General features: G+C 38.5%; 2 protein-coding genes across 2 annotated transcripts; one reads left to right on the top strand and one right to left on the bottom strand.

Moving 5' to 3' along the window:
• The first annotated feature begins 567 nt into the window (after positions 1 to 567).
• LOC148097324 (uncharacterized) lies at positions 568 to 2,602 on the top strand. The gene is made up of 4 exons (XM_087832523.1): positions 568 to 778; positions 1,630 to 1,893; positions 2,026 to 2,100; positions 2,454 to 2,602. Exons 1-4 carry the CDS (start codon positions 568 to 570, stop codon positions 2,600 to 2,602), a joined length of 699 nt encoding a protein of 232 aa, XP_087688649.1.
• Positions 2,603 to 8,363: 5,761 nt separating this feature from the next.
• Positions 8,364 to 11,831, bottom strand: LOC148097325 (uncharacterized). The gene is made up of 3 exons (XM_087832026.1): positions 11,733 to 11,831; positions 9,684 to 9,989; positions 8,364 to 9,576 (listed from the first exon to the last, which is right to left on the bottom strand). The coding sequence occupies exons 2-3, from the start codon at positions 9,892 to 9,894 to the stop codon at positions 9,401 to 9,403; spliced, it is 387 nt and encodes a 128-aa protein (XP_087688152.1). The 5' UTR covers positions 9,895 to 9,989; positions 11,733 to 11,831; the 3' UTR covers positions 8,364 to 9,400.
• Between the last annotated feature and the right edge of the window lie 13,858 nt (positions 11,832 to 25,689).

Here is a 25,689-nt window from a genome sequence, read left to right on the forward strand (position 1 = left end):
GAAATCCTGTCAGTGTTGAAAATAGAAGAGCCTGTGCAGACCAACATGTTTCTCTTCTAAAATACACCAGGTGTGGTTTGAAGGACGCAACAAAACCACATCAGAAAGACATCAGAGACTCATCACATCACTCGCTGGATTCACTGGATTATTTTTCTCTCAACATTATTTGGAACAAAGAAAACAAACTTGACTGGTTTGTGTCATTGTGGTGCTGCATGGCCCACTTTCTCCTGAGATTCAGTTCACAGACACATGTTCTGATAGTTTTCTTCAGAATTTGCTGCTATAATTCAAAATTGATTGTGTGATTAATGATGGTGAGCCAGATGGGCCAAACCATGATACTATCAGCAGATGTTTCATTGTAGTGGTGGCATCATTGATGGGATAAATGGACTGGTGCTTATATAGTGATTTTCTATTTTCATGTGGACTAAAGTAGTGGACTGACCAACAGACTGACATTAACATCAGAGCCGTGCTGCTAGTGTGGCTAAAAGAAAAGAGAAGAAGAGACAGTCATGTTGATATGAACATTAGAGAAACACATCATGGAGCTGAAATATGATCCTGCTTCCTCATTTGGACTCATTCACCTCAGCTGACACGTTCAACAGCAGACAGGTTTTTGTACCAGTCTTTCTCACTGTGAGAGGAAAAGGACGGTGGTACTACATCTTTGGCTCTGGAACTAAACTGTCTGTAACAGGTAAGAACAAACATTTATTTTCCTTCAGTTGTTTTATTGTAGAAGCTGAAAATGTGTTTAAAGTCAGTTTCTGCTGCTTCAGGCTTTACATGTTAGTTTTTCATCATTAGTAGAGAATTCATCTGCAGCCATTGTTACAGAAGAAAAGCTCAATAATCTCTGAAAACATGTTGAAATCTCACTGAACAACTAAAGTTCTTCTTTATTTCTGCAAATATTAGTGATGTTACAAATATTTAGGATTTGATCCTCTCAGTGATTCTGCTGGTTTTTAACACAAGATCATATTTGATGTTAAAAATAAAGTAATATTGATTTATAAATGTATTGTTAGGAGATTTTAACTTTACGTTGATGAAGAAAACTTATTTTTAATTGTCAAATATTTATGTGTCTACTTCAAAAAGTATCTTTTAGTAAACAAAATTTTTAAATGAGATACTGATTAGAAAATTCAGAAGCAATTTGATGTAAAAAAAAAATGTAGGAAAAAATGACTTTGTTAAACTCAGATATGTATTTTTCCCATTTATCATATGACCCTAAAATGTACATTGAATTAAAAGGGTAACGATGTTCAAATTGATAATTGTGGTATTGAAATGTACAAAGAAATCTGAGCTTTGGTTAAATTTACATAACAAAATTGAGAAATGAGACATTACATTGTTAAACCCTTTGTGCAGCATGGACTGTTTGGAAATGTGCTTTCTAAATACGCTTGACCTTGACCAAATGTGTTCGTTCAGAAAGCCGCTTTGTTAAGAATATATAAATATCTTTGTTAAAACGGACACTGTTAAAGACTTATAATAAAAATAATTAACATACATAATCTTTAGTTAGCAAGTGATGATTTAATAGCAATATGTATTTCAGTTATTTCTTTTAAAACTAATAAAAGAAAACAACTGGAGGTAATCTCTGCGTTGTTCAACCAGCAGGACCCAGAGTCCATGTGGAGGGGAGCAGCTCCCTGCTGTGTGTGCCCCCAGCCATGTTTCCTCCTCTGGTCCAGCTGTCATGTAAAAGACAGAAGAAGAACAGAGGAGAACTGGAGCTGCCCCCTGCTGAGGGAGAGCAGCTGGAGCTGATCCATGAACAAGAGAACAGCACATATAAATGTAACTGCTACATCAAAAATGTCAGCAACAGCAGAGTGGAGGCCCAAACACAACAAGGTAATGAAGGCTTGGTGACTGTGTTGAGCAGTGATTCAGCTTCATGTGGAGATGCTGTCAAAGAGAGCAGAGCAGCAGAGGACTGACATTTCTCACTGCAGCTCCAAACATTTGACTCCTTTTCTGTTTCAGAGCTTCCAGCTCCAGCAGCCTCCTGTCCTCCAGAGAGAGAGCCAGCAGACCTGCCAGCTCTGCAGCCAGCTGACTGTAAGATCACCTGCTGCCTCTCTGCATGGACAGCTCCAATGTCCAATGAGGGAGCTGGAACAAGTTTAGGGTCTTAAAGTTGCACTAATTGATCAAATCTTCATCCAACAAGCTCTGATAAAGCCACTGTACACTAGCTGCTCAGCACCAAACAGCAGACAGACCATAATATGTCAGAGATCAGTTTGTTAGCTGCTTGTGGAGTTCTTCTGCCCCCAAGTGGACACAAACACTACATCAATTCATCCACTTGAAGAAGAAGCTGTGACTGTTTCTATTTGGACTTTTTCTCCTTGATCTGAGAGGAATAACCCGACTGTCTGTCTGTCTCTTTGTGTCTGTCTGTCCTTCAGTGTCCTTCCAGTCTCAGTGCAGGGTGAAGCTGCTCTGCCTGCTGTACACAGTGCTGATAGTGAAGAGTCTGGTGTACTGCTGTGGACTCTCTCTGCTGATGATGCTCACAAACAAGGGAGCGTCCACCAACTGCACACATGCTGACTGACTGTTTCCTGCTCGCCTTTTCTCACCATCAGATCTCATCAATTCATCTCATTCATCACTTTGATCAGTGTTGTGTTCATGATGTAGTTCATTCTTCTTCTATTCTGTTTTTATATTGCATTTTTATGCACACTCTATTCTAAAGTAGTATATATATGGACAGTTATGGATCAAATGGAAATTCCTATTATAAACTGATCACTGATCAAAATAAATGATTTGTATTGTTTAGTTTATTTTGATTTTTAATTTGGTCATGTATTCTAAAACAAAAAAATAAAGCTTCATATTTTATCATTGTTATAGTTACATTATTGTCCAGAGTGAGTTTTTTCATGCATTCAAAAAATCAGTAATTTATGAAACCATGTTAACACTTGTTTGTCACATTTACATCTTTAGTTTTAAATTATATCCATTTCCAAACAGAACTCCTGCATCTGAAGAAGACAAAAGTCAAATGAATGATCCAAATGTACTAAAACATGTAAAATATTTAAACACAACTTTTAACCTAAATCATCTGAACTGTGACTGAATAGGTTTTTACGTTCTGTGGATGAAAAGTTTGTCAACAGCGACACCTGGAGTTGTTTTGTATGTCAGAGAACATCAGACCTGTGCTTCATTAATACTTAGTGATACCTTTTTCAATATACAATTTTGAAAATATTTTAAAACAATGATGAAATAATTATGATCACAACACCTCACACTCAACATTTACTTTTGAGGTAAAAGTATGGTATTCAGCAGATATTCATTTGGTTTTATTTGCTCTTTTTAAAAGTACTTTAAGAGGTTTTTAGTGCTGTTGGTATATATTAAAATGGTTGACATAACTGGCAGATGTGATGTGTAAATGTGAGGTCAGAGGTCAAATGTGACATACATTTGGATGCAGGCCACATGTGAGGTGCAGAATCCTCGTATTACTTCCTAAGTGTTGCCAATACGCACAAAGACAGCAGCATTTTCAGCTTTAATCCTAGAGCTGAAAGACATTTTATGAAAGTTTGACATTATTTGACCTTGAAGAAGAGCTCAGAGGAATAAAGTAATGTCAAATTCAGCATCTCCATATATATATATATATATATATATATATATATATATATATATTAGGGAAGCAATGATACCAATTTTTTCAAACCGATATGATACCAATACTTGGATCTGAGTACTTGCCGATACAGAGTACAAAAACTGATACTTCTACTACACACACACACACACACACACAAATGCAATGAATTGGAAGACAGGTTTTATTTTATTCTCTGCCGATAAAAAATAAAATCTTAATAAAAATGACCACAAAAAAATTTCAAGTGAAAAATAAGCACTTCTGTTAAATGCAGAGTCTCCACATTGTAATTTAACAAAATATCACTGAACTATTGGCACTGTCCCGAGCTTTCAGAATAATAAATAAACACTTCTGTTTATTTATTATATTTCATATCACAGCTGGAGTATGCTGAGAAGACGATGCAATCCTATGTTTTCCACGACCGGCATTGGCTGGTCATCCAGAGCAATAAAATGAGTCGAGCCTCTGTTATTTTAACTGCCTGTGGATTCTCTTGACATTTTTCTTTGCTTTTCCAAAACCTGAGTTAAAGTTGGCTGGTCCACAGTGCTGACATTTTGTTTAGCCTAGCTACAGCAGCCTCCAGTTTCTCTTTTTTATCTGGAGCTGCCAGTCTCACTCTTCTAACCCTGAGCCTGTTTAGCGCGGGATGTCCCCCTAGTGGCCAATCTAAAAAACTACAACAGAAATGACAAGCCACCCTCTGATTAATGAAATAAGTTAGTATCGGTTCATGGTATCGGTTAACTTTTACGAGTATGAGTACACACACATTTTACAGTATCGGCCCCGATACCCGATACCAGTATCGGGTATCGGTGCATCCCTACTATATATATATACAGTGGGGCAAAAAAGTATTTAGTCAGCCACCGATTGTGCAAGTTCCCCCACTTAAAATGATGACAAAGGTCAGTAATTTGCACCAGAGGTACACTTCAACTGTGAGAGACAGAATGTGAAAAAAAAATCCATGAATTCACATGGTAGGATTTGTAAAGAATTTATTCGTAAATCAGGGTGGAAAATAAGTATTTGGTCAATAACAAAAATACAACTCAATACTTTGTAACATAACCTTTGTTGGCAATAACAGAGGTCAAACGTTTACTATAGGTCTTTACCAGGTTTGCACACACAGTAGCTGGTATTTTGGCCCATTCCTCCATGCAGATCTTCTCAAGAGCAGTGATGTTTTGGGGCTGTCGCCGAGCAACACGGACTTTCAACTCCCGCCACAGATTTTCTATGGGGTTGAGGTCTGGAGACTGGCTAGGCCACTCCAGGACTTTCAAATGCTTCTTACGGAGCCACTCCTTTGTTGCCCGGGCGGTGTGTTTTGGATCATTGTCATGTTGGAAGACCCAGCCTCATTTCATCTTCAAAGTTCTCACTGATGGAAGGAGGTTTTGGCTCAAAATCTCACGATACTTGGCCCCATTCATTCTGTCCTTAACACGGATCAGTCGTCCTGTCCCCTTGGCAGAAAAACAGCCCCATAGCATGATGTTTCCACCCCCATGCTTCACAGTAGGTATGGTGTTCTTGGGATGCAACTCAGTATTCTTCTTCCTCCAAACACGACGAGTTGAGTTTATACCAAAAAGTTCTACTTTGGTTTCATCTGACCACATGACATTCTCCCAATCCTCTGCTGTATCATCCATGTGCTCTCTGGCAAACTTCAGACGGGCCTGGACATGCACTGGCTTCAGCAGCGGAACACGTCTGGCACTGCGGGATTTGATTCCCTGCCGTTGTAGTGTGTTACTGATGGTGACCTTTGTTACTTTGGTCCCAGCTCTCTGCAGGTCATTCACCAGGTCCCCCCGTGTGGTTCTGGGATCTTTGCTCACCGTTCTCATGATCATTTTGACCCCACGGGATGAGATCTTGCGTGGAGCCCCAGATCGAGGGAGATTATCAGTGGTCTTGTATGTCTTCCATTTTCTGATGATTGCTCCCACAGTTGATTTTTTCACACCAAGCTGCTTGCCTATTGTAGATTCACTCTTCCCAGTCTGGTGCAGGTCTACAATTCTTTTCCTGGTGTCCTTCGAAAGCTCTTTGGTCTTGGCCATGGCGGAGTTTGGAGTCTGACTGGTTGAGGCTGTGGACAGGTGTCTTTTATACAGATGATGAGGTCAAACAGGTGCCATTCATACAGGTAATGAGTGGGGGACAGAAAAGCTTCTTACAGAAGACGTTACAGGTCTGTGAGAGCCAGGGATTTTCCTTGTTTGAGGTGACCAAATACTTATTTTCCACCCTGATTTACGAATAAATTCTTTACAAATCCTACCATGTGAATTCATGGATTTTTTTTTCACATTCTGTCTCTCACAGTTGAAGTGTACCTCTGGTGCAAATTACTGACCTCTGTCATCATATTAAGTGGGGGAACTTGCACAATCGGTGGCTGACTAAATACTTTTTTGCCCCACTGTATGTATATATATATATATTCTCTATATGCTGTCAGTGCAAAAAATGGCATTAAGAGGCATAGTTTTAAATAACTTTACATACCATAATCATAACTTTGACCTTCAGATCAATCTATTGACTTTGAAGGTCAGAGGTCAAATATGATATTTTAAACCTTTACACTTTACTTTCTCTAAGCTGACACGGCACTTGTGTTTCTTGTAGGTTATGAGGTTTTATGTAAATATTTTTATTTATTTATTTATGTATTTTATAAATCATTAAGCCGACCTTGAACATGACTTTACTCTACAAAGCTGAAAAATAAGTTTTATCAGATTTTAATCAAAAATTGTTAAGCTTTTTCTTTTAGGGACAGAATGACACACACACACACACACACACACTAGTGCTACCAAAAACACAATGTCCTTAACACTAATAATAATAATATCTGTATCTGTCTGCATGTGTCATATTAACAACACTTCATGTTAGAAGAAGTAAATATGTTTCAGTAAATAAGGTGCAAAAGAGGTTTTTAAATATTTATGAGCGGAAACAAAGAGACTGTTGGTGAAAAAGCACAAATGTTTTCTTCAGTTTGAAGAAGTCTTTGTTTTTCTAAGAATGAGGCAACAACGGGACTTTTGTGCTTCTGTATCGGGGGTTTCATGTTCTGTTGATCTGATAACAGGAACAGATGTACAGGAGGCCTTTTTGTAAACCCTCCCATATGAAGATAATAACACAAAAATCTATTAATTAATTAAATTAAATGAACAAGAACACAAACGACTGCACTAGTTTAAAAAACAAAGGTTGGACAAATGTGATATTTTGCATAAATTGTGACATGTGTTGATTGTTATACGTAGCTGTATATGTGCACAATGGTTATTATTGTGCAAGTTTTTTTTAATGTGTCACTTTTTTTCATTGTAAATGGTCACCAACAAACTCGTGAGTGGGTTTTTCACCTCTTCTTTTATTTCATCACAGTTGTTTTGAACTCATCTGTGAGTTGTTTCTCTCACAGATTAAAAACACTGATCATTGCAGGCGCAGCTGAAATCAGACCGACTTCCTGGAATCGTTCTTTAACCAGTGCGTGTAACTGTCAACATGTCATTAAAGTGAAAAACCGCAGCTAACGGTGTGGCGGCTGCAGCGTCGAAACCCACACAGCCCATCTGCTGCACGAGGAAGGAAGTGCTGATGCACTGACAACAGATTCACATGTAAGAGCTCCTTTTTCCACTGAGCCCCCTCCACCCACTCAGAGTTACACTCAAACAAACAATATTAATGACCCACTTTCAGTTGTTTTTGACCAAGTGATACGAAACCAACAAACCCACCGTACATACTAGAGGGCTATGATCTGAATATAGTCGAATACTGAGAATATGAATTACCTAGAAGTTAAATTATCATGAAATAAATTAAGATATCTGTCATATTTATGGTTTGTTGACTCAGGATGTGTTGTGCTCGGTCATGACTTCTCCCTCCAGCAGCCTTTTGTCTCGAGATCACTGCTGTGAAACGGCGTTACATAAATAAACTCGAGTTATTTGAACAGTTCAGATTAAGTCTGTAAAATCTGTTTATGAATTGATGCTTGAAGATTCATTATTTATTATTTGAACCAGATTACAGATTTGGACGGTTTATTTTCTGTATAATATTTTCACTACTTGAAAGTGTTATTTCTTAACTTAAAATTGTAAATTTAAATTTTAGAAGAAAAATAAAAAATGTTTTTCTGGTTAGTCTAAATAAGTCCAATTCTGGCCCCCGGGCCTCATGTTTGACCCCCTTGGTCTAAAGGTTAATCTAATTGAAAAAACTTAAGTGAGTTCTCAATTTGCTTTTTACAGTAAATAAAATATTTTTGTACTTAAAGATCTGTTTTTGTTAGATGTGGGTTAATAATTTTCTGTTCACTGTTACTGATGTTTTAAATGTTGTAATGTTTCTGCCACATTAAAGCAAACTCAGAGAAACTGCATAGGAATCATAAATAAACTGTATATGAAAAACTTTATTAACAAGTATTACAGACTCAAATTTTTTTCCCTCTTCCTTTCTCCCTTTTCTTTTCCTCATTCAAGTCTGTCCCGTATCTAGCAAGTGAAAATAAAAAATAATAAATAAAATAAATGATAAAAGGTGAATCAAATAGACCATTACGGCAAGGCTGGGATGGTCCATTTGGTAAAGTAAGTCCGTTGGGCATCTTTCTTCGCCTTTAGACAATAATTCTGATGAAAAAGAACCAAACGGGACAGGCAAAAAATTAAAAAAATAAAAAAAATTTGAGCTTCCTGTTTATTTCTGGCCATTTTATTTCTCTATGAATCAGTTATTATATTCGGTTAAGTCAAAAGTATCAAAATCTGATTCTAAAGAAATATTTTACTGGTGTTTACAACAAACTATAAAGCTTTTCATATATTTTTCATAGGGAATTACTCCACAATAATTATTTTTGCAAGCTTACTTTGCTACAGAAGACATAAAAAATGAAAAACGATATTTCAAATAATTTCTTCTTGAAGAAAGTCTGGTGCAGAAATAGATTTATTAAAATTTGACACTATAAAAGTCAAACAGACACTCATAAAAGTGAATCTGTAACAGCTAAAAGCTGAAAAGAATAAAAAAGCAGATGTTTTTTCTTACAGTAACAAAAAAGTATTATTAATAAAACAATATTTAAAATATGAAAGACATAAAATTACCAAAAGCTTCTTTTGTGAGAACTGTTCTCCCAAATCATGTTTTTGATAAATTATATACATTTTAGGCTTTAAAAAACATTTCTTAAAAAATGGTGATATAACAGGTGTTATCTCTGCGTGAGACGGGGTTCTCTTTTATTTTGACATTATGATTTTGTGCTCTTTTCCAAAAGCTTCATGTATGTATCGAACAATCATTTTGTACCGATGTGTTTTCCTTGGCACAGTTTGTTGCCGTCTATAAAACACAACAAGCTGTTGAACTGCGAACACAAGCAAAGTGTTTTTGTTTTTACAAATTAACAACAGCTTCTGTTTCATGTGTGCGATAGATGACAGGAAGTTTCTCGTGAGGACAACTGTGTACAAAACTAATTATCTACAATAAATCACATTCATTTTGAAGGAATATGTCACTCAAATGCAAAGTATTGCTGACAGTGAACATTTCAAGTCTGTCAGCAGCATAAATTCATCATGTATATATAGTTTTAACAGATGTAATTGAGACATAAAAGCTGTTTAAAGACAGTCAGTTAGCAGGTGCGCTGTTGGTTGAACGTCCCTTCTTTCTCGTGATCCCGAGCAGAGAGAGTCCACAGAAGTACGCCAGACTCTTCGCTATCAGCACTGTGTACATCAGACACAGCAGCCTCTCTTTAAACCAGCGTGGGGGAGGCGGTGGGGGAGGAGAAGGTCCTCTAATCTCTGTAAAAGAAAAGGAAAGAATTGACAAAGTCATGTCAGTGACCTTCTCCTCTGCTCTCTGAATATTCTCTGACTGTTGAATCACTCAGTCATGAAGTGTTCATTACCTATTTTGTTTTGGCCGGTCACTTTGCCTTTCTCATGGTTGACTTCACAGAGGTATTTATATGAGTAGATATCACCCTGATCGAGCACCGTGATGGAAGTGATGCGTCCCGGCTCTTTGATTTCCAGCTGCTCCACCTCAGCAGGGGGCAGATCCTCCAGCCGGCCGTTCTTCTCTCTTTTCCAGGAGAACTGGACCAGAGGAGGAATCATTCCTGAGGCCTGACACACCAGGGCGCTCCTCCCCCCGAGGCTGGTGCTGTTTGCTGCGTTGTAAGCGGTCACCTCGGGCTTCACTGTTGGCTTATCTAAAGTTTAACAGCAAGCAGCACAGACACATTCACACCGTCAGCAGCAGCTTCCAGCACGGCTTTCAGCCCAATCCTGGAAACTACATGGACCATAAGCATTAACCACTCATATACACATACACAGTATGTACTGCACATATGTACCATGATTTATCACAAATCGTCTGCAGTTTTATATGTGCATCTTAATAACAGAATTTAATTTTTATCTATTTATACAGAAAATTAAAATTATGTCATTCATAATAAATATTATCCAAACTTCCCTGTGAATAAATGGAAATATACAGATTATGTTGGTATAATAGCTACAGTGAAATATTACTATGAATTATGGCTAAAGAACCCACAATACTAAGTATATGATAAATGCATTACTAGTCTACAATGACATAAAGATACATATTAGTTTATATGTGTATCCTGGGAAATCACTGGCCTGTTTTTTCCAGATTAGACTAGTTTGTGGTTTTATCTGAATCCCCTACAGGTGAGGTCATGAAGTCTTGTCGTTAAAGATAAACGTCTCTTAAATCCACAAGACGATGTTTGACTTGCTCTGCTGCACCTTTAGAAGTGCAAAGTAATTTCTGCTCATGTGTATGTTTCACTGCTCACCAGCTCACTATTAATTCTTTTTATTTCTTTATCTACTTTTTTAAAACAACTGTTCAGCAAACCAGCTGTCTCTGCTCTCTTTGGATACATTTGCTTCACGTTTGTCATGGTTGCACAATCACTTATCAAATATATTCAAAGATAACTTCCTCTCATTCTAAACAGCAAATTTCACATTTGTGCTGTTTTGATGAAAAATCATTGAAACAATAGACAACAACTACCAAGAGATCTTTTCTAGCACTTAACTCACTTTAACTGTTAAGTCTAATATTTAGTAAGAAATCATTTAAACCTTCTCTAATGAAGGCTGAGGTACGGTACCGGCAGCAGGCTCTTCCATCCTTCATACAGTTATTTTATTTGGTCATGTTAAACATATAAAATTGAAGAAATATATTAACACCATGAACCAAAATGTAATTATATGTTTGTGCCACATCATTTTACAGATTATACTACACCACCTTCTAATCACACGATTCTTCACTGTTTGATTATTTTTAACAAGCTGCTTAAATGTGGCTCATCGATCCATCGGCAAAACTTTTAAATGCAAAATGATAAAAAATAGAAACATTTTTAAAAGCCCATTTGTATTTTGCGGTGCATAACTTTCAAGTTTAGATGTAACAATTGAACTACTCAATAATATATAGATAAATATATAGATAGATACACAACACAGAGACAAATAACAATTAAGAAACACAGATTTGTGATCAGATATGCTTCTAATCTGTCATAATTTAATTTCATTTCATTTCATTTAAAGAAACTCTCCCACAGTCCTTATGAATCTAATTTTCTTTTGCCAAGAGAAAGACAGAGAAAGCAGAGTGTTACGTCTCATTAGAGCGGAGCTGAGACCAGAGAACAAGTTACTCAATTATTTCTTACATTTCTTTAAATGTCTGCAGGGTTTTAAGATGCACACTACATAAAAAAGCTTAAATACATTTCTGACACCTTTTAGATTGTAGTTTTAAAGGTAGACTAAGCGCACCGCTTTCTTAAAACTATTTTACAAACATTTAAAACATTTAAAGGCACAGATGATAAACTTTTAAGTAAAAACAAAAACAGTAAAATCAAGTAGGTGAAGTACATTTTAAGCCTTACCTGTTACATAGAGCTTTGTTCCAGAGCCAAAGATGAGATAGCTGTTGGACTCATTAGCGGATCCTCCCACACTGAAACACACTGATACAAAAACCTTTCTGCCGTTGAGTTTGTCAGCTGAGGTGAACGAGCGGAAAGTATCATATTTCACTTCCAGGAAAGGTCACATGGAGTTTATCGTTTTGGCTGCTAACTGCCTTGAAACTGTGCTTCTCTTGGATAAACTACAAGTAACTTTTTATATTTTGTTTCTTTACCTTTTTCTGAACCATAAACGTTTTTTTTTTAATTACAGATTAGTGGCTTATTATTATTTATCATCACCAATTTCCTCAAACCCTGAAAAATAACAATATGGATGATCTCTGGGATTTCATTTTTTGGAAAATCACTAAATATATGTGTGTGTGTGTGTGTGTGTGTGTGTGTGTGTTCCTGTCTACCTATCTTTGTGAGGTCACAGTCACTTTTGAGGACACACATGCCGGTCCTCACACATTTGAAGGCATTTTTGAGGCTCAGAATGTGGTTTCATTGTCAGGGTTGCAAATAAGTTATTGGTAGGTTTAGGTTTAGGGTTAGGCATTAATCTTTAAGGGGCACAGGTGTCGAACTCCAGGTCTCGAGGGCCTGTATCCTGCAGGTTTTAGATATGTCCTTCATGTGTGTGTGTGTGTGTGTGTGTGTGTTTATCTGCCATGTTATTACATAAAACTGGTCAGCTGCTCGTTAACAACAATTTGTCACGGACCCGGCTCTGGTGGACTCGGGGGTCCGTGAGCAGGATGGACCATTATTAGTATTATTGGTATTATTAGTATTGTCGTTGTTGTTATTTAGGGATGTGTGTCTTTCTGCACTGTGCTGTGTTCTGTGTTCCACTCATTATATGTAGAGGCAGGGTGTGGGTGTGTACATGTGTGGCTGGAGGATGGAGAACAGCCACATGTGGGCCTAATGGGTGTGGCCCGGCAGAAGGACTGGCCACACCTGAAGTTCCTGCCACACACCTGTTGGCGATCAGGGCTCGTCGGGGGAGCTACTTAGGAGAGTGTTGGAGCTCCCACCGGCGCGGGTTCATTGAGTATCCTACCAAGTTAGTGTGTCTCAGCATATGTCAGTGCTGTTCGTGTATGCCCGCCAGAGTTAGTGTTGACGGCTGCTTCTATGGTTTTTCTGCAGGAGGAAGAGTGGTCCAGAAAGGCAGCACGCACGGGGTGTGCGGAAACACAACAGCGGGGAGCACAGACGTCGGAGGGAAGCACACACGGGATTCAAGGAAACAACGGGGAGTTATTGTGTTTACAGCTTCTCACTGTAAATAAAGAGCACTGTTTGCATCGCAGAGTCTGCGTTTTGGGTCCTCATTCCCCATATCCCCACGGTCTGCCTGCCAGACCGTGACACAATTTGTAATCAGTCAATCAATCACTTGGTTTGGTCAAGACAAGATGAACTTGAGCATCAGAACAGGAAAGATTCAGAGTGTCAGCATGTTAAAGTGTGGAGATGGTGAGGCGAACACTATTCTGACTGCACCGATAGCTTAGCAGCTTTAAGTGGAAGCACTAATAATAATAATAATAATAATAATAATAATGGATTTCATTTATATAGCGCTTTTCGTGACCCTCAAAGCGCTTTACAATGCCACTATTCATTCACTCTCACATTCACACACTGGTGGAGGCAGCTACAGTTGTAGCCACAGCTGCCCTGGGGCAGACTGACAGAAGCGAGGCTGCCATATCGCACCATCGGCCCCTCTGGCCATCACCAGCAGGCGGTGGAGTGTCTGCAGTTCTGATTTTAAACACCTTGTCATCAGCATGCTGTGAGTGACCAACACAAACAGACTGTCTAACTTGTGACAAATGCAGGTGTGAACAAGTTGTTTGTCATCTGCCTGGTGCCACTTCTGTGTTCCCTCTGTCTGTCCATGGTGTCTGCTCGTGAATCTGTCTGTGAAGTTCAGTGTCTCGCCTGGTTCTCTGTGTCTGTGAGTTTCCTGTTTTATTCTGAAAGTCTCTGTCTCATGTGAGTGTGTTTAGTTTACGTTTTCCGTGTCTCGTCAGATCTGATTTCTCCCAGGTGTGTTCCTCCTGTCTCCCATCCCTTGATTACTGCTGTGAGTATTTAAGCCCTGTGTGTTCTCCTGCCTGTTGCTGGTTCGTCTGCGTTATCGTCCTCTGTCGTCCTGTGTGGTTCCCCTGCACCTGTCTCCGTTTGTGTCTCTAGGTTTCAGGTTTGTTTTATTCTTAGTTTGTCCAGTTAGCTTTTGTCAGTTCTGTTCTTGCCATCCTTTGCCTTTTGTTGTACATCGTCCTCCTCAGTAAAAGCCCACTCACATCAGTGGTGCCTGCATCTTGGGTCCTTCAATAATTTATACATGGCTCGCCACGCCAGCCGTGACAAATAGAACATGATGGTCGACAGTATCAAACGCTGCACTGAGGTCTAGCAGGACAAGCACAGAGATGAGTCCACTGTCAGAGGCCATAAGAAGATCATTTGTAACCTTCACTAAAGCTGTTTCTGTGCTGCGATGAACTCTGAAACCTGACTGAAACTCTTCAAATAAACCATCCCTCTGCAGATGATCTGTTAGCTGTTTGACAACTACTCTTTCAAGGATGTTTGATATGAAAGGAAGGTTGGAGATTGGCCTATAATTAGCTAAGACTGCTGGGTCTAGAGATGGCTTTTTGAGTAAAGGTTTAACTGCAGCCAGCTTGAAGGCCTGTGGTACATAGCTGATTATTAGAGATAGGTTGATCATATTTAAGATTGAAGCATTAATTAATGGCAGGACTTCTTTGAGCAGTTTTGTAGGAATGGGGTCTAAAAGACATGTTGATAGACTGGAGGAGGAGAAAAGAAGATCAGACACCAGCGAGGGAGGATAAGAAGGACAGACGCAACAACATTGTCATCCCCTATGTAGCCGGTGTATCGGAAAAACTCAGGAGGGTTTTCTCCAAGCACGACATCCCAGTTTACTTCAGACCCAGCAACACACTCAGACAAAAACTGGTTCACCCGAAAGACAAAACGCCAAAACACAGACTTAACAATGTGGTGTTTGCTGTACAGCAGCGAGGAATGCCCAGACCTCTACATTGGAGAGACCAAACAGCCACTTCACAAGCGCATGGCACAACACAGAAGAGCCACCTCCACAGGACAAGATTCAGCTGTCCATCTGCATCTAAAGGTCAAAGGTCACTCTTTCGAGGATGCCAATTGTTCACATTTTGGACAGAGAGGACAGATGGTTTGAAAGAGGAGTGAAAGAAGCCATATATGTCCACTGTGAGCGACCATCTTTGAACAGAGGCGGTGGTTTACGACACCAACTCTCTGCCATCTATAATCCAGTTTTGAGTTCCTTCCCCAGACGCCTTAACGCCCACTCACATCCTGGGCCATCTGACCTCAGGAAATCACATGATAAGGTGGGGTCAGGTTTCACAATGAACTCACCTGAAACTCTGGCTGATTGGGACCCACACCCAGTTTCACACCTTGGCTCAGGCGATTAGAGGATCATCAGGGGGTCATTTTGTCCCTCTTTGGGGGGAAACTCCCACCAGGTTTATATCTGGGACTCTCCACCATTTGACCTTAGAACTGAAGAAGCCTCTCGGATGAAGGTGAAACGTCTTCAAGCAACTCAAAGAAGTCCAGACGCTTTTCTTTGCAAGCTCCTTAGACTACTTAATGTTAAAGGAATGGTTGGCTCAACAGTGCTCTGACATTTGCATTTACATTTAAATACATTTAAACAAAATTTTTAATAATAAGATAGGATTACTAATAAATGTTTTTTGTTGGAAAAGGGTGATTATATAAAGTTTAGTTTTATTTTGCAATATCAGCAAAAATGCAAAAATATTTATATTATTCAGTTAAATTATATCTGTACACTTCTGAATCACTACAACTTTCACCTCAAGGCACTTCATGCAGTAAGGGAAAGAGCACACGGTAATAAAGAGCAAAATGTATATACAGCAAATATACATGTATACAATATTTATTAATGACATAATAAAAAAAGATGTTTAAATAAAATAATAAGGATAATTAAGGAAAATAAGGATTAAGCTGGCACAAACTTGTATTTGTTTACAGTGAAAAGATGAAAGATGAATTTCTAAAGAAATGAGGAAAGTGCTCATTGTCTGATTTCTGCTAGTCAGTTGGTTTTTGTTCAGACTGCAGAGATCATTATTCACTGTGGGTACCCGACTTCAAACAGGAGCAATAGTAGGTGGCTGAATGAGCAGAGCGAATTCCTGCAACCACCAACTCACAGCCATTCTGTTTTCTTACAGCTGAGAAATCATTTTTCTGTGGATGGTTGAAATCTGAATAAACATAACCATTATTCCTGTTAACAGTCAGGATCACTGTGAGCTTTTCTCCCTCTTTCTTCTGGTACCAGTACACAGTATTTTTGCTACACAACTCAGTTCCTGCACAGCTGATGGAGACTGATTCACCAGCTCTCCTGGTCTGCGATAACTGCTCCTGAATCAGCTGTTCTGCTGCCATGGTAACCAGTGCTGTAGAGACACAGACAGATAGATGAAGGTTAGTGTGACAGTGTTTGTTACAGGTTGACTTTGTTGGCTCCTGATTGGCTGGAAACACTCACCTGAACACAGACAGCACAGAGCAGCAGCTGGGAGGAAAAGCATTTTGTGCAGTGGTGTTTCCTCTGGTGAACCTGGGGAGAAGTGGCGCTCTGATGCAGCTGAGGCCAAACAAGGACGAGCTGCGAGATCAGACGAGGGCCACGTGGTTTCTAACAGGTCCTCAAAGCTCCCATCAGCCCCTGCAGTGCGTAGATTAGTAACATTAGATTTTAAATAGGGTGTGTGGACATTGTTGAATATCTTAAAAAACAGTATGATCAAAAAAGAAATATTTCTTCACAGTGGGACAGCTTTAAAATTAAATTCAACCCAGCAACAGTTTTTTATGTATTAACACAAATGAATTTCTGTTGAATATGAAGACGTGTCAGCACAGCAGGAAAAAGTTTCTACATCGTTCAGCTAAAGCAGCTCTACTTCTGTTGAATCATAGGATGGAGAATCATCCAGGTCACCATTCAGGGTACACAGAATGACAACAACTGCTGCTACAACAACTGCTGTAGCATCAATGAACACGATCTGAAAACATGAATTTACAGATCTAAACATGTCTTGTTGTCTTATGTCTTATATAACATCTAAAGAGCTATAGTTGCAGAAGTTCCCATCTCAAGTGAATGCAGCATAAAAACAACAACTGTTGGAATTTGTTTTCAATGAAAAGTCAAATTTGAATTTGTGTTGTTACTGCAGATCTAGAAATATTCATTCCACTGAGGTCATTTTAACATTTTATAATATATATATATATTTAACTTTTTCATTGTGTTAAATATTACAGCTCTATGCTTGAAACATGTTTTGTTGTTTGTTGCTTACAGAAAATAATTGCATGACAGTGAACATTTCTCTTAATAAAGCCCAAACAGCCTCCAGACCCATTTAAAGATGCAGAAAAATAGTTTTTGAATGTATAAGAAAAACGTTTTAAATCTGATTTTACAAAAACTTGTAATGTCTGGTTATAAATTGCTAAATATATATATATATATATATATATATATATATATATATATATATTGAGAATCTTCTCTTTTCCTTCTTTTGACTTTTCAAAGGTTAAAAGCTTTGTGCAAGACTCATATTTCAGAAGAGCTCAGAGAAACTTGACATGATTGGGAGAAGATTTTTAGTGTTGTATAAGTTAATATATAAATAAGTATAGTTTCTCTGAGATCTCAAACAAGTAGTAAAAATCCAATCAGGTTTTTTGAGATGACAGGCAAAAATGTCTGGCTTACATATTTCATGTCGGATTGTTATTTTATTTGTAATTTTGCACTGATATCAGGCTCATCGGCGAATGATTGCAGAAGATGACGAAAGATAATACCTTAAATATCTTTGATTAGAAAAACAAGCGTTTGTTACAAAGTGTATTTTGCAATAATGTAGAAGACAATGAAGAAATAAATGTATAACAGAGATAACATTTGCAGCACGTATGAATGGTTTAGGATGTTTCTGTGGTTTGCTGCTCTCTTCCTGTCACAGACTCATCTGTTGGTTTTTGTTCAGGCTGCAGGGATCGTTTCTCACTGTGGGAACTTCTTTGTGACAGACACAGTAGTAGGTGGCTGAATGATCCAGACTGCATTTGTTGATCATCAGTACAATATCCTCCTTCTCACTCATAGCTGAAAATGACTCTTTTAGATGATGAGTGAACTTTGAGATTTTTTTTTCAATGCGGTCAAAACGCACAATCACCGTGAACGCTCCTGGATCTTTTTTCATGTACCAGTACATATAACTATTGTCACACAGGTCGAACCCTGTGCACTTTAGGGACGCTGCTTCACCAGCTTTCTTTGTAGATGTCAAATCCTCCTGAATCAGCTGTGCTGCCATGGTAACCAGTGCTGTAGAGACACAGACAGATAGATGAAGGTTAGTGTGACAGTGTTTGTTACAGGTTGACTTTGTTGGCTCCTGATTGGCTGGAAACACTCACCTGAACACAGACAGCACAGAGCAGCAGCTGGGAGGAAAAGCATTTTGTGCAGTGGTGTTTCCTCTGGTGAACCTGGGGAGAAGTGGCGCTCTGATGCAGCTGAGGCCAAACAAGGACGAGCTGCGAGATCAGACGAGGGCCACGTGGTTTCTAACAGGTCCTCAAAGCTCCCATCAGCCCCTGCAGTGGCCACATTAGACACATTTAAAGAAACCTACTGCGCCTTTGTGTCTTTGCCTGCTTCTACAGTTGAACTTCATACAGTCTGCACTGATATGGACACTTTTTGTTATAACGTGGTTTTAAACTCAGTAAAAGAGTCACTTTTTTTTAAAGCTATAGATTTGTTGTTTTTATTATTGTATTTCCTTCTTGTCCTTTGAGCAGTTATTTTCATTTTTATTCTTAAATGACCTTATTTTGCCGTTTCTGTGGATGTACAGAAACTGAGTCTGTGGCTGATAACAGGAAAATGCAAAATTATTATCAGCCCTGAACCCGTTTTGTTCCAAACCTTCACCTGCCAACGCAGGAGATACTTTTAAAAGTATAATATACGACATGTCCAGTTAACAAATCTAAAAACATCTTATTTATTGTCATATATGTATTGGCGTGTGTACTTACACGGTTCCCAATGTTTTAATGCTCAGTGTAACAGTCACGTTTAGTTTATCGAACTTGTAATGGCATCGTTTGGTGTTTGCTCCAGCCAAACAAAACTCACACATATCATTCAAACTTTACAACAATCTTCAGTCATTCATGATCAGTTTTAGGTTGGATTCCAAATAACAGCTGAGCGTCCATGTGATTCAATTTGCCACATAGCCAAGTGAATAAATGTAAGTATGCAGCCACTATTCTGTTTTTCAGTACAATAAAATGAAATAATGTGAATACAAAAATGAAACCTTATCACAGCATCTCCTGTAAACAGTATTTCAAACTGCGTTTTTTCTGTAATTTGCTTTAGGTTTTCGAGTGACATGCCCTGCTGATTTGTATATGTATATAATAAATGGTAACCAGCGTAGAATATCACATTTATGCAGCAGCAGTCTTACACCGTGGTTCAGGGGTTTAGGAAGCTCGTCTTGTAACCAGAAGGTTGCCGGTTCAGACTCTGACTCTTGGTCGTTGTCTCCTTGGGCAAGACTCTTCACCTACCGCCTGCTGGTGTTGGCCAGAGGGGCCGATGGCGTGATATGGCAGCCTCGCTTCTGTCAGTCTGCCCCAGGGCAGCTGTGGCTACAACTGTAGCTGCCTCCACCAGTGTGTGAATGAATAGTGGAGTTGTAAAGCGCTTCGAGTGTCTAGAAAAGCGCTCTATCAATGCAATCCATTATTATTACAAATGATTAATATTATAAGTTATGTGATAATATTAGTCTGACTTGCTCTGTGAGTAAACCTCGACTTTCTTATTTCTTCATCGTTATTACTCCGCCTGTGATGGAGGTGAAGCTGGGCTGTGGTTTACTGCCTGACATCTGCTCTTCTGATGGTTTTTGTTCAGGCTGCAGGGATCATTTCTCACTGTGGGCACCTCCTTTATAACAGGCACAGTAGTAAGTGGCTGAATGATCAAACGTACATCTGCTGATCACCAGCTCACCGCCATTTTCTTTCCTCAGAGCTGAAAACGTGTCTTTTAGAGGATGACTGAAAGCTGTGGGCTTTTTTTCACCACTACGATCAAAACGTAGAATCGCTACTAATGTTCCCTCATCTTTTCTCATGTACCAGTACACAAAATTGGTGTCACACTGGTTAATGCCTGTACACGCTAAGGACACTGTTTCATCAGCTCTCCTGGTCTTTGATTTCTGCTCCTGAATCAGCTGTTCTGCTGCCATGGTAACCAGTGCTGTAGAGACACAGACATAGATGAAGGTTAGTGTGACAGTGTTTGTTACAGGTTGACTTTGTTGGCTCCTGATTGGCTGGAAACACTCACCTGAACACAGACAGCACAGAGCAGCAGCTGGGAGGAAAAGCATTTTGTGCAGTGGTGTTTCCTCTGGTGAACCTGGGGAGAAGTGGCGCTCTGATGCAGCTGAGGCCAAACAAGGACGAGCTGCGAGATCAGACGAGGGCCACGTGGTTTCTAACAGGTCCTCAAAGCTCCCATCAGCCCCTGCAGTGGCCACATTAGACACATTTAAAGGAAACTATTGCGCCTTTGTGTCTTTGCCTGCTTCTACAGTTGAACTACATGCAGTCTGCCCCAACACTGGCACTTTTTATACAGTACGAGAGTTGCTTTTAATTTTTTATGTTTCTTTCTTTTTGGTCTTTTGAGCTGTTCTTTCTGTTTTTATTGATTTATGGCTTTAACACCCATATCTTCTATGTTTTATATGTCATTGCATGAAAACAACGTCGTCAACTAAGACTTGCTCAGCTGTAAATCTGCTATAAAATGGAAACTAAAGCTTTGCCACAGCTACATCAGCTATCTGAGTGATTGAGTCAACTAATGGTCATTTTTCAGCCAACACTGTGATATCCATCATTTTCTCTGCAATTTAAATAAAATGAAATAATAAAGGTGATATTTGTAAATGTAACATGTAGAAAATTAATTTGCATTTCTTTGTCTGTTAATTTGATCTCCCCCCGACTCACTTCAAACAAGTTCTCATCAGCACTTAGTTTTAGGTTTTCGAGTACGCCGTCCTGTCTTTCCATGTATATATGAAACAGTCATCAGCAGAGATCAGCACATGGATTCAGGAGCAATGCTGCAGAATCTTTTTAGTATTATAAACTTTTAGATAAGATCCCTTTAACGTCCTCCATCAATAAAAAAAAGTTTATGTTACATTTTCAACAAAACAGGACGTCCTCACGTGAACATATAAACTCTTTAGTTTAGTTTAAAATGTAGCAACAACTCAGCGTCCTTTCTAGTCCATCTTTAGATTTATTTACAAATACAGATACTGAGACCAAACTATCTTATTGTCTTTGTATATATAGTATGTTGGTTTGTGTTTTGCTCTTCATTTAACTTGATTTTCGAAGAAAAAATAATAATAATATCACATTAGGAGGGAAAGAAAATCAATTTAACCACAACTTTGTGCTGTTTGTAAGAGGAGAACAGAGTACCTGAAGACGATTTTCTTTGAAACTTTTGAAAATTTCTTCTTTTTTATTGATCAAATAGAGGCTGGCTGTGGTTTACTGCTCTCTTCCTGTCACGCTGTCTGACATCTGTTCATCTGTTGGTTTTTGTTCAGGCTGCAGGGATCATTTCTCGCTGTGGGAACCTTTCCAACAAACACAGTAGTAAGTGGCTGAATGTTGGGGTTTAATATCTTTGATGACCAATTCACAGCCACCTGGTTTTCTTAAAGCACTGAAATCTTGTTTCTGGGGATGATTGTAGCGAGAATTAACTGCCCCATCAGCCAGATCAATGCGCAGAATCACTTTAAGAGGATCTTCTTTTGTGTGCTGGTACCAGTAAATCTGGTTTTTCTCACACTGGTCAGTGCTTTTACAGCTTATGGCAACTGTTTCACCAGCTCTCCCAGTCTGTGATAACTGCTCCTGAATCAGCTGTTCTGCTGCCATGGTAACCAGTGCTGTAGAGACACAGACAGATAGATGAAGGTTAGTGTGACAGTGTTTGTTACAGGTTGACTTTGTTGGCTCCTGATTGGCTGGAAACACTCACCTGAACACAGACAGCACAGAGCAGCAGCTGGGAGGAAAAGCATTTTGTGCAGTGGTGTTTCCTCTGGTGAACCTGGGGAGAAGTGGCGCTCTGATGCAGCTGAGGCCAAACAAGGACGAGCTGCGAGATCAGACGAGGGCCACGTGGTTTCTAACAGGTCCTCAAAGCTCCCATCAGCCCCTGCAGTGGCCACATTAGACACATTTAAAAAGCCTTTCGTACAATTTCATTTATTATGTTGTTTTATTATTTTTGCTGCAATATTTTGATCAGTTGTCTGTTTTTTGTTTTTTCAAACCCAGCTAGAGGATTTTGAAACACTTCAGTCTTTCTGTTAAATGTTTGACCTGAAAGTTCTTCTGTTAACACGTGTAAAGGTGCTAAGCTGTAAACCCATGAAAATCCTAAAAATGACTGCACAGTGTTGTATATTTTGAGGGCCACGTGATTTCAAACATATCCTTAAAGTTCCCAACAGCCCTTACAGTCCATGTACAATTTGATTTATTACTTTTATTTTGAAGCCAAAGCAGCCGATCTTTTGCACATCCACACTGTGCTTCCAAAATAAAATAAAAGTTATAAAGAGATCAGTGATGTTGTTGCAAAGCCAGAGAGGTAATTGTGCACTTGAGCACACTTTAGTGTATTTGCTAATTATAAGCACCATTTCAAATGGGCTTCAAATGGACCACAGGTGAGTAGACGCGGTGTTGTTAAACTCGTAACACTCACACAGTGTGTACTTCTGGTCAGTCAGTCTGCATACAAATATTTACCTGTGAGTGGAAATGCTGTGTATGCATCTTGTATTAATCCTGACTGTTGGTACTAATAAAATTAACAAAGGCTCTATACTGTGTGTTCAAGTAAACAGTGAAAACAGTGTATAATGTTTTTATAAAGGCCTTTAATAATCAGTTTTTCATTATAATTCAGTGTATCTTGTGTTTATACGTAAATTTACTCTTAAACAGATCAGACTATTTTATTTTTAATAAAACAATCTTAAAATCTTGTTGTGCAGTCTGAATCGTTTGGTTTATTCATTTCCTTTGGTAAAAGCTTTCATCATCTAAAACAATATTTTTATTGGTCCCTTTTAGTTTTGTTAATTCAAAACATAAACACAGCAGGTTATGGGCTCATTTAAAGCTTACTGATAACTTTGTTAATATTTTAATGTTTTAATTAATAGTTTGGTCAATTTCACAATTATGTTACATTTGCAAAGTGTCTCCGTGACTTTTTAGCTTGTGAAAATATTAACAACTAAAGATTTAAAAACCTCAGTGTCTCCTTTTTTGCTTTAAACTTAACGTCTCTGAAGGTGATGCTGGATTTCCACATTCGTCTGGCAGTTTGTTTCCCTTCTTTCTTACCACAGTAAATAAAAGTTTCAATAAGGTCTCTGAGGTTCGTTTGAAACAAACATATGATGACAAGTTTTGTGGATTTGAGTTTGCTGCTCGCGCTGAGATTAAAAACGAAAAGGAAAGACCGCCATCATGTGGTTACTCAAAAGAACTAAGTAGTTCAAAATCAAAGGGCATTCCTATGAAGAACAAAGGTGAATTATATAATCATGTAATGGTGCTCTATGTTGGTCTTTTTGGGGGGGGGGGGAGTAGTTTACAGTAATTAGTAAGGTGACATTTCTTTGCCAAAGCTGGATTTATAGCATTTTAAAAAGATTCAGTCGTCTGTGGTCAGAACTGTTGAAACCAAAGAAAAAAGATTTGATTCTGTTTCTTTGTACGTAGAGAACTTATTTATCTTTACTCATATATAACATTTATTATCAACACTTCTCATTTGACAAAGTTATTTGGCATGTAGAGGATCTCACAGAATTTCAAACATATCTGTGTTTTTGTTTGTTTGTTACTGAATGAGATAAATAAATAAATACTGACACTTCTCAGAAAAATGCATTTAGCAGTCTGAAATCCAGATCCAAAGCAGGCCGGACAGCAGCAGCACAGAAAATGGTGTCAGGTTTCTGTTACGTCGACAGTAAAAGCAGAAAAACAAAACCGTATTCAACCATGCAATAAAAAAGAAGCTACTCTCAGCTCTTGCCACAAGGGGTCACCACAGAATTGGGCGCTCATCCTGATGCAGTCCCAGGGGCAGTGCCTCTGCGAATTCACAAAAATAAAACTGTTTCTGCAGCATTTTTAAAGCAAAGAATAATTTACTGCCAAAAGATGGTGTGAAAATTGTATTTCAGAGGTTTTTGGTGTGCAGATGATCACAAAGAGACGCCTTCTCTTTAGCACCAAAATCACACTTTATAAAAATTAGTATAAGTCAAAAGGACCTTTCTCTCACTTTTTGCTGCAGAAGCTCTTACATGGCCCACAATCTACTGTGAGCTGAAAACAGATGAACCTGTTCGAGCCAAGTTTCACACTGGATATTTTCTCCTGATGTCACACAAAAGCATTCAGACTTCTCTGAATGTGTACACGGCACCCACTCAGAGATCTTTCATCATACTCTGTGCTAAAGAAGAGTGAAAAAATTAGACTGTGCAAGATTGTGGGAGAGAGTAGTAATACGAATATAGTAATACTACAAATAGTATCGCAGGTACTACAACAAATTGCAAAGCTTCTGTTTTATTTGCTTTACAAAGGGTGGACGAGTGTTTGCACTGATTCTGGTTGTTTATTTAAGAAGAACGGTACCTACTGGACCTCAATATAAAAAATGAAGTAAACTGCTATTTACATTAGAAGCCCCTGGGCAGGTCACATTGATACAGCACAATTCAATTCAGTTTTATTAATATAGCACCAACTGACACCAACAGTCGCCTCAAGGTCATGAAGGTCATTCATTCTAATTTGTGTTGTACAGTTATTTTATTTTTAACTTTAATTTTTATATTTTATTTTATTCCTTCCTAGTTACATTTACCCTTTTTAATTTTCATATTTATTTCCTATCTTATTCATAGCCTTTTCTTTTTTCTTTAGGTCACGAGCAGTTGTGTAAGCATTTCACTGCATATCGTACTGTGAATGACTGTGTATGTGACAAATAAAGTTTGAATTTGAAGGTGCTTTGTGTTGTAAGGAAAAGACCAACAAAACGCACACAGGAAAGACAAATAAAAATATGTCACACTGGCTTAAACGGGATCACAGGTCTGTTTTTCATAAGCCACCTTGAGATGTGCCTTCAAATTGGACATATGGAATTTTTCTTTATTAGTACGCTATATTAGTATTTGCTTCCCTTCAGTGACAGCAATTTGTCCAACTGTGGTTCACCTCCAAAGCCGTTCCCAGTCCCTTCTAGCCATGTCCCTGGGTCCAATCTCACAGTCACTCTTTGGTTTAATAGATTCGTTTAGAGGAGTGCAGGAGTTCATGCAACCTTATTTAGAAAACAGGCATCTCAGAGCTCCAAAGCTCAACATTGTTTTTTATTTAGGGGGTTGAGCTAGACTCTGATATAGAGTGATATTGAGTTAAAAATACTTTACAACTCATTTACAATGCAAAGCTCCTTACCTTGCAGGGCTACACCGTAATGCATCATCTCTACTGGTGATTTTGTAAACATATACGATCATTTTAATCATTTGTGCTTAACGTGACACTGAGACAATCTTATTTAAGTCTTATTAAACATTACAGT

The sequence above is a fragment of the Neolamprologus brichardi genome, chromosome 18, assembly GCF_056152115.1.
Source record: "Neolamprologus brichardi isolate AB-2024 chromosome 18, ASM5615211v1, whole genome shotgun sequence".
NCBI lineage: Eukaryota > Metazoa > Chordata > Actinopteri > Cichliformes > Cichlidae > Neolamprologus > Neolamprologus brichardi.

Coding starts and splice junctions, on each gene's coding strand:
- LOC148097324 (XM_087832523.1), top strand. CDS start 568: ATGATCCTGCTTCCTCATTTGGACTCATTCACCTCAGCTGACACGTTC. Junction 1,894..2,025: donor GGAGGCCCAAACACAACAAG/GTAATGAAGGCT, acceptor TTTCTGTTTCAG/AGCTTCCAGCTCCAGCAGCC. Junction 2,101..2,453: donor AGCTCTGCAGCCAGCTGACT/GTAAGATCACCT, acceptor TCTGTCCTTCAG/TGTCCTTCCAGTCTCAGTGC.
- LOC148097325 (XM_087832026.1), bottom strand. CDS start 9,894: ATGATTCCTCCTCTGGTCCAGTTCTCCTGGAAAAGAGAGAAGAACGGC. Junction 9,577..9,683: donor GACCGGCCAAAACAAAATAG/GTAATGAACACT, acceptor TTTCTTTTACAG/AGATTAGAGGACCTTCTCCT.